The sequence below is a fragment of the Eptatretus burgeri genome, chromosome 6 (genome assembly GCF_056783735.1).
Source record: "Eptatretus burgeri isolate ZD-2024b chromosome 6, Ebu_testis_v1, whole genome shotgun sequence".
Taxonomy (NCBI): Eukaryota; Metazoa; Chordata; class Myxini; order Myxiniformes; family Myxinidae; genus Eptatretus; species Eptatretus burgeri.
The window spans coordinates 11,717,739-11,732,447 of NC_140966.1; the positions used below are offsets into that span (position 1 = coordinate 11,717,739).

The window sequence follows — 14,709 nt, forward strand, 5'->3', positions numbered from 1 at the left end:
ATCTCACACTTTCACTTTTGGATTTTCTTTCCTTTGTTTACAAATTCCATAAACATACCTGTACAATTGGTTGGCTGCATGCTCGGATGTTCAGGCATAGCCACGATCCATCAAATTCACTTGTCGTTTTTGTTGCTTCTTTGAATATTGCAGGATGGGTCTAACTTGCCTGCTAGCCAGCGGGCCTATTCTCCACAGCAGCTAAACCAACAACCTGGTCTCACTGTGGATACACATTACTACCTTGGCCAGCAGCTTCACCCCGTGCTCTTGCGTCTTTGTGATCCCATTGAGGGAATTGACTCTGCTATCTTGGCTCAGTGGCTTGGTGAGTATCATTGGGGTTGTGTTTGACCCCAGTTTTCCTCAATAGCTGAATGAAGTTCTAGTTTTGGCAAGGAAGCATTCACCTTATCTGCCATTATGTACATATCGCTTCTGCTGCACTTATGGTCATCTGTTTCGGTTTTACCACTCTTCCATTGTCATTAGAAAGCCACTTTTCCAATAATTAGAGCTCCTGTTTCTTCTTACATTAGTAGTTTAAGAAATTCAAAGTTTAGAAATTTAGGGTATTTTTCAACAGGGTGGCCTGAAAGTCCCTTTACCTCTCCACAGTACTTTTGATATGCAGGTTTTATTGTGCAGTGCTTGCAATAATTAATCAGCCATTATATCTGTATGTGCTCCATCATTCTGAGTCATTGTTTCTGCATACCAAGGTGGAGGAGGGTGGGGAGGGAGGGAGGGGTGAGAAATTTTATCGGGGGTAACACGACTTTCAGGCCACCTTGTACATTGCCTGAGGCTCGTGTAGAAGTTTGTACATAAATCGTGTGCATGGCATGGACATGAGGAAATTTTAAGTCGACTTTAAAAGTCAATCGCAAGAACATTGTTCCACATTGAACAAAACAGCATATGGGATTTCAACCTGGGATCTAACCACCGAGCCATTTCAACTGGGAATCTAACCGCCGAGCCATTTCAACTGGGCATCTAACCGCTAAGCCATTTCAACCTGGGATCTAACCGCCAAGCCATTTCAACCTGGGATCTAACTGCCAAGCCATTTCAACCTGGGATCTAACCACCAAGCCATTTCAACCTGGGATCTAACCGCCAAGCCATTTCAACTTGGGATCTAACCGCCAGGCCATTTCAACCTGGGATCTAACCGTCAATGGAGCAAGCCTTGATTATGGAGCAAGCCAGTTCAATCTCCACTGCTTTGTAGAGGATGTGTGGCACTCGTTTTGCCATCACCTCAGTTCGTCATACTTTAAAGTAAATCACAATAACAAAATTCCAAATTACTGTTTTGGCAATTCCCAACAACTCTGTTATAAGTTATTGAATTATGATCCACCAATCTTGAAGAATAAATATTAATAACACCTTGGTGAATTTGGAAAGAATGATACACAAATGCATAATATTTATGCCTCTGCAGCCGGAGGCATTGTTTTTTGGTTGTCTGTCCGTCCGTTATCATTTTTTTGTTGTTGCCATGATTTCTTTTTTACCACTGCAGGGTTTTCAACCAAACTTGGCACAACTATGAACTGTAGTACAAGATGAACCGATTCAATTTCACATTCAACAGGTCAAAGGTCATGTGCCCTTTGAAAGAGGCTTTTCTCTCTCATGGTCTCTGACCTTTTATTTTTCATGTGACCTTCAATTCATATCAAACGTAACAGTGGGTTGACATCTAACGTGGATAGAAGTATTCGTGGCAGAGTTTTATTTTATCATTTTACATTAACTCTATTGCAAAATAGTTTATAACTTTCAAAAAAATTAAAACTTTCTGAACTTGCACATTGAATCATCATGGTTGTCTTTGGGAGTTGATACATAAACTTGCCCACCAGGAACAGCCATGGTGACATATTTACAGACATTCTCGAGGGAGTTTTTATAGGCAGGACAGCTTGTCCCGATATCCAAGAAACAGTTCATTTTTGGTGATTCTGATTTATTTTATTTTTTTGGGTGTTTAGGCTTGGATCCAAGTCAATTTCGGGTCACACAGAACATGACACAAACGGAGACAGATGCATTGCTTGGAGGGACTGCCCAGCTGTCAGATGTGGAACGCTACCGTGATTGTGAGCCTTTCATCTTCTCCTGTCCAAAATGTAAAGCCGCCAACAAGTTCACGGCACCATTTATGGACTCTGTGAGTTTATTTATTTATTTACTTGTTTTTGTCTGCCGAATAAATTTATTTCTGTCTACAAGGATTTCTTTAGTTTTTGTGTGATAAGTGTGCCTTGATTTATTCAAAGATTTTTGTTGGAGACTATTCCAATGGACAATGCCTTACGTGATACTGCATACTGCAGCAACCATAGCTGAAAGCCAATAGTCTGGTATGAGTGATGAGAAGATTTTTTTTTTTTGAAGGCAAAGTTGAAAGGCATTGAAAAGGTTCATTAACTACCCAGGAATAATTTTTCCTCAGTGGGAGATGTTAAAACTTAAGATGATCTCACCTGTTGAACTCAGGATTTGTGAAAACATAGCTATTTAAACTTTGTGAAGAGTCCAATAGCTTAATCTATTTTCGTTGAAGGAAACACTTTTGTCCAAGCAGTTCCATTTGAACTTATTCCTTGCAACACTGTTGATAGCTTTTGTATCATCACTTGTCTGTCTTGTTCATCACTGCAATGACATCTTGCCAATGGCAATGTTGTGGCTTAATCCTCTTACCATTCAATTATTTAGCATAAATAAATGTTGGCATTAAAAGTCTCAAAGCATTTAATATCATGAAATATTTAAATATTTTGGATAATTCATAAATAACTGTCTTGTAATTGTAAACCATGAGAGTAGAAGACTGGCAGTCATTGTTCCAATTATTTGACGATCTAACAAGTGATTTCACTTACCACGTTTCATAATGTATATGCATCCGTACATTTCTCAGACAAATCTTTCTTGATCTATTGTTTAACATAAACTTCTTGAATATAATTATCAATTTTCCAGAACAGATAATAGCAGCACTTCAATAATAAGAAGGACTGGCCACAGTGGACTTTTTATAAAAGACCTGCTGCAAATATAAGAGTGAAAGGCCATTGACAAATTTAATCTTAGATGTGTCCTTCCAGTTTTATAAATCAGTGTTATGCAGACATTGTGCACGTCCTTTTACCACAAAGCACTCGTAATCTCCACTTTTTTGCCATCACTACCCTTTTCAAGAATTGTCAAACTAACTAACCTGACCATGCTTTACCACTGCCTTCAAATTCCTTCACCATTTACCATCTCCCCAAACAAAAATAAACCTGCAAAACTTCAATTATTTTGTTCGTGTCATTGCAATGTATTTTCTTTATTTAAACATCACAATACTTTAGAGTGTGGTGTGCTGCTGTAATCAGAACTTGTTCATTATTCCAATTCTGCCTCTTGACTTCTCTGAGTGTATCTAAAAGAACCTGTCAAATGTTCCAGATTGTGGTTTCACTTGCTCTGTAGTCTCTGTTCACTTGAATACAACAATGCCATAAATGTACAGATGTGCAATGATCTGACTAAATTCCTGGCAGTATCATGCTGCATGTATTGGATGTACAGAGTGCAATATTTGCCATACTGTTCAAACAAATGACCCATAGTGTGCTTTTCACCTGAGAACCAAAGATATAAACGATTCCATTATTTGTAAACGTCTCATAAAATAAATGAATAGAAGGTTTAGTTGCAACATGTAACATTTCTCCCATTATTTTGTGAATGCTTGACTTTCATTTGTATTGTTACACATTTAAACAATTGGTTTCTGTTTGTTCCAGGACAACAAAAATCGGCCAGACATGGGTCTGTGTATTCAAGAAGGATGTACAGAGTGTTTATTTTGCTCAATTAACCAGATGAAAAACCAGCTTGAGTTGGATGTTAGAAAGCACATACAGCATTACTATGCGGTAAGAGCTGCTCTTGTTTTTTTTCACATCAATGTCAATGTCAATGTTCATAAAACGGATTTGTAAATCGTGAAATCCCAATGTGTTATGTCACAAAACAAAAACGTGTACAATTGATAATGTAATTGTTGAAGGACTGTTCCATTGTTCATTCCAAATGCCTCTTTGATATGAGGGATGTTTAGCACACCTGATTGCAAGTTTCCACATAATGTAATTGCCGCATTCATTAATTGTTCAGCACGTGCAACTCACATACACCCTTAGGTTTTCAGAGACGACATGAGGAATTCTGAGCGAAGATGAATTGATTCGATTTTGGTGAAAATCCGGGTCCAGATACGATAATTTTTAATTTTTCAAAGTGATTCTTCACCATTGAGAGATGGGGCCAAAAATGATATTTAACATGATATGACAGAATGATGTTGATAAGTTGGGTTGGTGACAAGAAGAAGATAATTGGATCTTGGCCAAGGTCCAGATGCAGATCTAGCCTATCGGTGGGATACAAAAACATAAGCAAAGTATAACTAGTTACTCAATTTCCCACTGCCCTTGCAGCTCAAAAAACCTGCTCTATTGCTCTTACACGTTCTCTTTGCCATTTTCACCCTATCATTTATGCTAGGTCATCTTCTAGCTGCTTGGAAAGCTGCCAAAATCACTGCACAACATTAACAAAAAGGTGTAAAAACTGATCCCCTCAACTACAGATCAGCTTACTTCCAATCATCAACAAGGTCAAAGAATGCAATCCATCATTGCAGTTCAGATGAAATCCTTCCTCTTCTCCAACAACTTAATCTCAGATCACCAATTTGGTGTCAGACCAGGTCACTCCACCTTGGACATGCTACTTCTCCTCAACCAACAATGAATGGAGGCCCTCAATGTCAGACATGAGATCAAGGCCATCTCGCTGGACATATCTCATGCTTTTGATAGTCTGGCATCCTGCCTTAAGGCCCGGTCACACCTTGACGTTTTAGCCAACGTATGCCGATTTTTGAATTTTTTTTCTAGAACGCTGGCACACGTTGAATACGTTATGGGTAAGTTTTGATAACATTGAGAGCACGCTGAAAAACACTGCCATACGTCGTTGTACGTTGGCTTTAAACGTTGTACTTTTCGGTTGTCCTCAAATTTTTTAATGCTTGAAATTTCACGACGTATGCCGGCGTATGACTCGCACGTTCCGCTACGCTGGCCACAAGTTGTAGGCACGGTCTGCGATCGTTGACAGACGTCAACACATGCTACTTGTAAGTTAATCATAAGTTGAGACACGCCGAGGTAATGTTTAGAGTACCCGAAACTTATTTCCTACCTATGATTAACGTGTTGTTGGCACGTTACGCGATCGTTGCCACACGTCGACAGACGTTACTTTTAAGTTACTCATAGGCTGAAAGACGTCGGTATAATGGATCGTCCTTGCGTCAGCGTCCACGGCCACGGCCAGGACACTTATTTGCAGCATTCTTCAAACTTTTCTTCGGCATGACGAGGATGTTCACACTTCAATGTCTAGCTTGGCTATGATTCCAATTGTCCATCGGCAGCGTCTATTTAAAATAGTCGAGTTTGAGCGTTTTAACACGTTCAGAAGAAACGCTTCAAATTTCCAAACCCCAGCGTCAAAAAAAAAAAAAACAAAAAAAAAAAACAAAGGCGAGTGACAGCAATTTAAATCGTTCATTGTAAACAATGAAACTAGCTGAGTGGTACTGTTTAAAACTCGTTGAGTGTAAAAAAAATCCAATTGTTGAGCGCAAGCGTCTACTTTCAATAGTGGAGATGCAGCCATTTAAATCGTTGAGTGGCAGCCTATGAACCTACCCGTGGACACGCGGACGCAAGGAGGATCCATCATAACCCACACCCTCCCCCTCACACTCACCTACTACTGCCAACATGAACAAACTACTACTAATACTAATACTAATACTAATACTGATACTGATACTGTTACTGCTGACATAGACATCGACTCAAAAAGGACTCGAAAACACTGTTGGGTTCCCCTTTTATGAACACCATTTTTATATACCAATTCCCAAAACCGCTGGGAACACGTCTTTATATGGCAGTTGTAAGCTAGAAACACGTTAATTTATTTTTTTTTGTCGACCGGAAGACGTCATTGGAATACGTCTACATACGTCGATGTGTGTTGGGACTACGTAAAGAATTGGTTCAAAGCACGTCAAACATAAGTTAGAAATAAGTTTCGCGTAAAAAAGACATTACCGCGACGTGTTTCGACTTATGAGTAGCTTATAAGTAGCCTTTGTGGACGTGTGTAAGCGTCCACATATCGTGTGTAAAACTTATCCTCATCGCATGCGAACGTGTGTCATACGCCGAGTACGTCGTAAAATTTTGAACATGTTCAAAATTTCTTGACGTACTCTACTTACTACGACTTATGATAGCGTATTTAGCGTTCTACTCGCGCATACCAAACTTACCCATACCGTATTCGACGTGCCCCAACGTTTTAGACACACTTTTTGTTACGTCGGCATACGCTGGCAAGATCGCCAAGGTGTGACCGCGATTTTGACCCTTCCATTTCTACGGCAGTTATGATTTGAATCGTTGTGCGTCAGATTTTAATAGGCTACGTCATGACATCGTCGGCAATGCGTGCAACGCGCTATGCCTGAGTTAAACTATCGTTGGGCATCGGTTGTGTCGGCCGTCAACAGGTTCAGCATTCGTTGGTATAAGTTATCTATAACACAACGAAACGTTCTGTGTAGTTACCAATGCGTTATACATAAGACCAAGTCGCTATGAATACGTCCGAATCTTTAAAAAAAACATCAAAAGTTCAACGTAAGCCAGCGTTTTACATAAATTTTAACACGTTGCCATCGCTGGCTAAAACGTCAAGGTGTGACCGGGCCTTTACTCTCCAAACTCTTTGCCTTTGGCATCCAACATGGCTACGAGTGTAGAAGAAGTCAGTAAGCAAACGTGTGGCTCTCAACAGAATCCTTTCATCTCGTCTCCCTGTCGAGTCTGGAGTGTCCCCATGGCAGTGTTCTCGGCCCAGTCCTATTCCTGATCTTCAATGATCTCTCTTACTGGAAAATCCTCCATCGATTTGCTGATCACTCCACCCTCTGCCGTGATATCGCTCATCCTCCACAGGTAGGCTTCAGCCTCTTCCCTCTCTTTATACCTTAAAAAACAACAAGTTGGTCAAACGCTTGATGTATGTCTTTCAATCCTGAAAAATCTCATTCTCTCTCTGTCTCTTCAAAAGGACCATCAGGCAAACTCTCCTGTCAACTTTCTTAACAATCCTTTTGAGGAAGTTCATTCATTCAAACTGCTGGGTCTCACTATCAGCCATGATCTTTCTTGGGCAAACCACATTTCGAAGTTGGCCTCCAAAGCCAGCTGCCGATTGGGAATGCTCCATTGTGCAAAGTCTTTCCTTGGCACACCTGAACTTCTATCCACCTACAAGGCCTTCATCTGCAGTTTGATGGAGTACAGCTATCCCGTCTGGGCTGGTTCCCCTGCCTCAAATCTTTCTCAGCTTTACGCCATGGAAACCAAAGCCTTTTCGAGTATTGGAATCCCCCCGATGAAGCTAAGTCTACGGGCCGATCACTTCGTCCTCACACACAGGCCCGTGTTCTCTGTCTTGTACTCTCTCCTTTCTGGTCTTGTACCGTCTGCTATTTCCGTGCTTTGTTCACCCCCCCCCCCCGGACTTCTGCAGGGCTCACATGGTCCACCATCAACCCCCTATGGTGAAACTACCTAAATCCAGGATCACTGCTCACCTCTGCTCATTTGATCATCTTTTTAATTTTCACCGCCGATGGAATCAACTTCCACCACCTCTTAAATGTCATTCTTCCCTCCAGGTCTTCAATACAGCTGTTCACCACCACATCAGATTGTCCTCAATCAAAAAGCGTGATATTTTATATTTTCCACCTTCGTTAGCCCCCCCCCAACCCCTCCTCCTCCTCCTCCTCTTCCTCCTAATTTTCCAGTTTTTATCCCCCGCCGCGTGGCGGAAGGGGGATATTGTTATCACCCAGGTCGTCCGACCGGCTGGCTGGTTGGCTGGGCGTCAACATTTATAGCTGTGAGTGTGATGACTCATTAGCTGTTCGCCATATCGATTTGAAATTTGGGTCACACATGTACCACCTGAAAAGGAAGAACCCTATTGATTTTGGGCTTGGCCGGCTCCAAGATGGCCGACTGGGGCGGCGTCAACATTTATAGCTGTGAGTGCGATAACTCATAAACTGTTTGCCATATCGATTTGAAATTTGGGTCACACATTTACCACCTGAAAAGGAAGAACCCTATTGATTTTGGGTGTGGCCGGATCCAAGATGGCCGACTGGGGCGGTCGTCCGGCTGGCTGGGCGTCAACATTTATAGCTGTGAGTGCGATAACTCATAAACTGTTCGCCATATCGATTTGAAATTTGGGTCACACATGTACCACCTGAAAAGGAAGAACCCTATTGATTTTGGGCGTGGCCGGATCCAAGATGGCCGACTGGGGCGGCCATCTTGAAAAAAATGTTTTTTTGTAAAAAATGGAAAACCGCTTATCTGATTTCAATTATTTTTCAATGGTGGGGAATTCCCCATCTCTGATGATATATTCCATCTTGTCCATCTTTTGTATCCATCTTGTCCACCCCATGCACGTGTGTTTTGCGTCCTGTTTTTGTCTGTTATGTCCTCATCCGTTCATTGGACCAACTCTCTTCCACGAGCCCAGACTGTATCCAAAAAAATTAATAAGTTCAGCCTGACGGTGGTGTGTTCTCTATCAATGTGCCGTTCTAGTTTAACATGTTTTTATTATGACTTGCAACTTTCCCTTGATTTTATGTGGCACAGTGTGTGTTTACTGACCGCTGCTGGAGCGGGTGTTTCGAGTCTCAGGGTTGGTTGTGGTGTGAGGGCAATGGTCCCAAGTAACCCAGATCGAGCTGGTTTGGCCCACATTTTCGCCTCCAACCCCGCTGATCCATGCGAGAATCTAATTCAACTTTTCCTCTCGTTTTTTTGCCAACCTTTTGTTTTTCATGACTTCCCCCCCCTCACTAAATTAATCACGAACCATGCACTCAAACTGTGCGTGAATAACACATTCGGTGGGTGCATCATGCGAGCAGAAATTCTCTGAAAAATAAGACAAGTTGCATTTTTTGAGATCGTAATTTTGAAGTAAAAAGGGGGGGGGGAGGAGTCATCTTTTATTCGGGCCATTATGGACGATAATAGCAGTCAGGAACTGTTCGTACTATAGTGCTCCAAGTGGCTGATGGTTATTGTGCCAATTACCATTGACTGTCACAAGTGTGTATGACCATTTTAGTTGGTATAATTTGTACGTGGTGAGATCGGAAATTACACCCATTTTCAAGAAAGATGATCGAGAGGCTCAATCTTGACATTAAGTTCATTTCTGAATGTGAAGAATAAGTGGATGTGGGAATGGACTGATTGACTAAATTATGATTGCATTCCACAACACAACTGGGTGGCAAACGTTAACATACCAGGCCAGATTTTCTGCATTCCATGCGGAAAGCATGTCACATACAGTACCTATAAAAAGTCTACACCCCCCCCCCCCTTTCAAAACTTTCACCTTTTCTTGCTTTATAGCCTGGAATGAAATTGCATTAAATCAGACTTTTTCAACCTTTGTTTACACATCGTAATCAACAACTTCCAAGTGAAAAACAAATTCTACAAATTTCAGAAAATTAATTAAAAATACAAAACTAGAATGTATTGGGTGGATAAGTGTCCAGCCCCCCCCCCCCCAAGTTAATACTTGGTGGAAGCACCTTTGACAGCAATTACGGCTGTGAGTCTATTGGGAGAGGTCTCCACCAACTTTGCATACCCTGATTGGGCAATATTTACCCATTCTTCTCCACAAGGCTGTTCAAGCTCAGTCAAGTTGGGTGCGGAGCATTGATGGACAGCAATCTTCAAGTCGTGCAACATATTTTCGATGGGATTTACGTCGGGACTCTGACTGGGCCACTCAAGGACATTTATCTTTTTGTTCCTCAGCCACTCCAGTGTAGCTTTGGCTGTGTGTTTTTCAGGTCATTGTCATGGTGAAAGATGAACGTCTGTCCCAATTTCAGCTTTCTTGCAGAGGGCAGCAGGTTTTCCTCTCGGATTTTTCTGGTATTTTGCTCCATCCATTTTTCATTCTATCCTGATAAGTGCCCCAGTCCCTGCTGATGAGAGACATCACCATAACATGATGCTGCTACCAGCATGCGTCACAGTAGGGATGGTGTTGACTGGATGATGATTCATTCATTCTCTCTCCTCTCTCTCTTCTCACACATGCAAGAGGAGTGTATTCTACACATCAGTGTAAAAATGCTGAAGCAGCTGAATATGGAGGACACAAAGATCTCTCTCCCTTTTGCCCTTTCTTGCTCAACTGGTCAAAGCATTGCTCACTATCTTTTGTCGAGTCGTCATGCAACCTGATGGATGCCATTCTTTTGAGGGACATAATTGTTCTCCGTTGAAAACTATGAAGTGATTGCTATGGTAAAATCCCACCTGAAAACCAAACAAACAACTCTGTAAAGATGGAGGTGACAAAGTATATGCGGCATGAACCCCACCCCCGAAGGAGTTGTTTTGCTCAGTACTTTCCTGTTTTCCAAAATTTTGCATGGGTGCAAATTTTGCATTTTCACCCATGTAAATCACAGTAGCAATAATTGTGTGTTTGATTGATGTTATGGCAGATTGTACGTGTCACACCAAAAAAAAAAGGGGGGGGTATTATGATGTTTTTTTTTTTTTGTTTGTTTTTTCCTTGTAGAATTGTGTGCATTATCTGAACTTCATGAGTAATTTTGGAGTTGTGTGATATTCATCTATGCTCTTAAAATGAGTTTTGGTGTGTTGAAGATGTTTTTGTATGAATGGCAGGGTTTGCTAGTGTGTGAAGAACCCACATGTGGACATCGTACCCGCCGTTTGCCACTTCGATTCTCACGCAGCGGTCCAACTTGCATGGCCTGCCAGTCAGCCATACTGCGACCCGAGGTTTGGTGTGGCTCACTAATTAGACATTTCCCTTATTGGCTGCCACAACACTGGTTGGTCATAGAAATAGCGGAGATGTACGAGGATAGAGAGCAACATTTAGAAGCAATGACTGCTAGATTTGAATCACTTATTTATTTTGAAGGGAGAGATTATCTTTGGGATGGTCAGTGGAGTTGTATTTATTTATGAAGAACCCGTCCTTATGAATGAGTTAAATCCCCCATAATTATGGACAGGATGACTTGTAATATCCAAAATGTAAGAAACACCGAGAGCGGCACTGTATGATGCACATTTCCATGGAGAGAATTGGGATGCTCCCCTTCCCTGAAAAAAAAACATATATATATATATTTATATATTATATATGGTACCTATATGTATGCATATGCACGAGCGGGGTGTGCTTCCCCATTCTCTCGGGTCACTCAGCTGCATTTGATTTTTTTTTCTTTTTTTTTTCATTTACATATGCTTTTCGATGGTGATTTTTATTTTTTTTTAGTCCCCCCCCCCCCCCCCGTGTATCGACTTCAATGTCCGGCACACAAAATTACTGTGCTTCCCCATTGTCTCAGGTCACTCACCTGCATTTTTTTCATTTGTTTTTATTTTCATTTATGAATGTTTTCCGACGATTCTGTGAATTTTTTTCCCGGTGTACTGGCTTCAATGTCCATTGGCACACAAAATTTCAGCTTTCTACGTCACCTGTAAGGCACCAATCTTTCATATCAGTCAGTGGTTAGAAAGAGCATATATATATATATATATATATATATATATATATATATATATATATATATATATATATATATATATATATATATATATATATATATATATACTGAACAAAAATATAAACGCACCAACCTAAATATCTAAGTCAAGATTGCCATTATGGGAAAATGGTCAAACCGATGATATGTTTGAGCAATGGTTCCTTTGTTTTGCTCAAGACATGTTCCCATTGAAATTGACCACTCTGAGTGTGTGGACTCACACGTTGAGTAATCCTTCCCATGAGCACCATGGGGCTTGACAGAGTGATGGTCAGTGAGCGTGACCAGGACACAAACACTCCCTATAGCTTGCCCTATAAAAGGCCTCCCCAAAATGTGGACTGGTGCCAAATGTCAACATGCCACAGATGTCACAAATCTTGAGGGAGCGTGCCATTGGCATGCTGAATGCTGGGACGTCAGTACGGGACATCTCCGGGATCGACTCCGACCGGCCACGAGGACTGCCGATGAGACTGTCGGGCTGCATAACAGGCGCATTTCAGCCCAGACGGTGCGTAACCGCTTGAGGGAGGCCGACCACACCGGGGACTCGACCTCGCTGCAGTCCGGCGTCAGACCCGACTGAACTGGGCCAATGTTCACTTGCGCTGGACCCTCGCACGATGGAGGAGAGTGCTGTTCACCGATGAGTCGCGGTTCCAGCTGTATCGGGCTGATGGCAGACTCCGCGTCTGGCGCCGGGCTGGGAAGCACTACACTGACGCCAATGTCCTTCGTCGGGTGTCACACGGTGGTGCCAGTGTTATGGTGTGGGCAGGCATATGCCATGGAGAGCACACTCGGCTTCATTTCATTGAAGGCAACTTGAACGGGCAGCGGTACAGGGACGAGATACTCAGACCCATCGTCGTGCCGTTTGTGCGCCTTAATCATGTGACGTTTCAGCACGACAATGCTCGCCCCCATGTTGCCAGGATCTGCATGGACTTCCTCGGTGAGGAGGACATTGATGTCCTCGACTGGCCTCCATATTCTCCCGACATGTCGCCCATCGAGCACCTTTGGGACGTTCCTGATCGACGCGTACGACAACGTTACGCAGTCCCAGAGAACGTCCGCCAGCTCCGTGTGGCTCTCCAGGAGGAATGGGAAAACATCCCTCAGGCCACCATCGATAATCTGGTGATGTCCATGCGCCGGAGATGCACCGCTCTGCGCAACGCCAACGGTGGACACACCCGCTACTGACTGTGTGAACTCTGACAGTGACACCTCGGTTGTGTCGGCTGTTGTAGCGCAAAGACTGTCGCCAGAATTCTCAAGGAACTCTTTGAAATTTAATGCTCAATTGTCATGGATTCTATAACCAAATTGTTGTGAATTTAGTTCTAAATTTTATTTAATACTAAAATTTAATTTAATACTAAAGGATTTAGTATTAATGAGTTTGAGGTAAAATAGTAACAATCGCTTGGTGCGTTTATATTTTTGCGCTTGGTGCGTTTATATTTTTGTTCAGTAATACATCTTCTTCTTCTTCTTCTTTCGGCTGCTCCCGTTAGGGGTCGCCACAGCGGATCATCCATTATGATCCGCATAGTGATTTGGCACATGTTTTACGCCGGATGCCCTTCCTGACGCAACCCTGGTCGCCTCTTACGACACAGGGATATGGTACACCTATGTTAACCGGGGTATACACCGGCCCAGTATACTGGTACTCATTTCGCCGACCTCGGAAGGATGACAGGCTGAGTCAACCCCCTGGTGTATTAATTCAGTGGCTCAACGGGGCTTGAACTCAGGACCTCTTGGATCCCAAGCCGCTGCCCTAACCACTGCGCCAACACCAGGCTTGTTCAGTAATACATACATATATATATATATATATATATATATATATATATATATATATATATATATATATATACATTCACATATATATATATATATATATATATATATATATATATATATATATATATATATATATATATATATATATATACATATATATAGTTACAGATTCGCGCCCGCCGGCGTGCTGACGGCCACGTAACTCGAATCGCGGCACGTCGCCCACCGGACGGACAATCCAGTCGTGACCCTCTCGGACTAACGCCGGGAACCAGTCACGGGTGGACCTTTCGGTCTCACCGCGATCGAGCCAATCAGCCCCCGCGTGGGATAGGGTTGCTCGCCAAATTCGACCTACCTAAGTACCCACATGGAGGGTAGACCGGGCGGTCGCACCTCGCCGCAGGTCGACTTCGGACACGGGCCACTTAAGCGACCCGTTCCGTACTATCGGGATAACCGAGCGGTGTTATTCGTCGACCTCGACGGTTCGATTAATTATCGGGCGTATTCAGCCCACTACCAACCCTTTACGTGAAGCAAGATGAGGATTCAATGAAAGAAACGACGAAGCGAAGCGGGAAACAGTTCAACACAAAGCACATTTATTCGCGATGAACGGAAAGCACACATATTCAATTCCACCAAAAGCACATAGAAAAGAAGAGAAACACAATGCAATTTTTACACAAAAAGCAAATGCAACAATGCAGATCTAATACCGATTACGCGAGCACACGGCAACACTTATACAATTTTACTTCACAGACGGCGCCGACAACACATACCCAAAACCAAGGAAAAGAACACCCTCAAAGATGAGGTGGGCCTGAGGCCGAGACCGGGTCGGGCCTACCCGTCTGGTGATGAGACGCGGAGCGGCGATGGTGCCTCAACTCCGCGGGCCTCGCGGGCAGTGTCTGGTAGGGGGTGGGAAAGGGGCCCCCTTGGTCGCACTATCTCAGCGCGGGGGGAAACAAGAGGGGGTTGCTGATGCTCGGGGTATAGAGGATTTCCACTCTGCCTCGAGTCCCGCGACGAGCGTCTCCACCTCGGCCAGG

At 42.9% G+C, this 14,709-nt stretch overlaps 1 protein-coding gene across 1 annotated transcript in view; it reads left to right on the plus strand.

Annotated features, from left to right (window-relative positions):
• Positions 1–14,709, plus strand: part of POLA1 (DNA polymerase alpha 1, catalytic subunit) — a 230,357-nt gene that overhangs the window by 188,428 nt on the left and 27,220 nt on the right. Inside the window, exons 32-35 of the mRNA XM_085884021.1 lie at positions 154–328; positions 2,007–2,185; positions 3,819–3,950; positions 10,926–11,042. Coding sequence (XP_085740147.1) covers positions 154–328; positions 2,007–2,185; positions 3,819–3,950; positions 10,926–11,042 — 603 coding nt within the window. The remainder of the gene's footprint in view (positions 1–153; positions 329–2,006; positions 2,186–3,818; positions 3,951–10,925; positions 11,043–14,709) is intronic.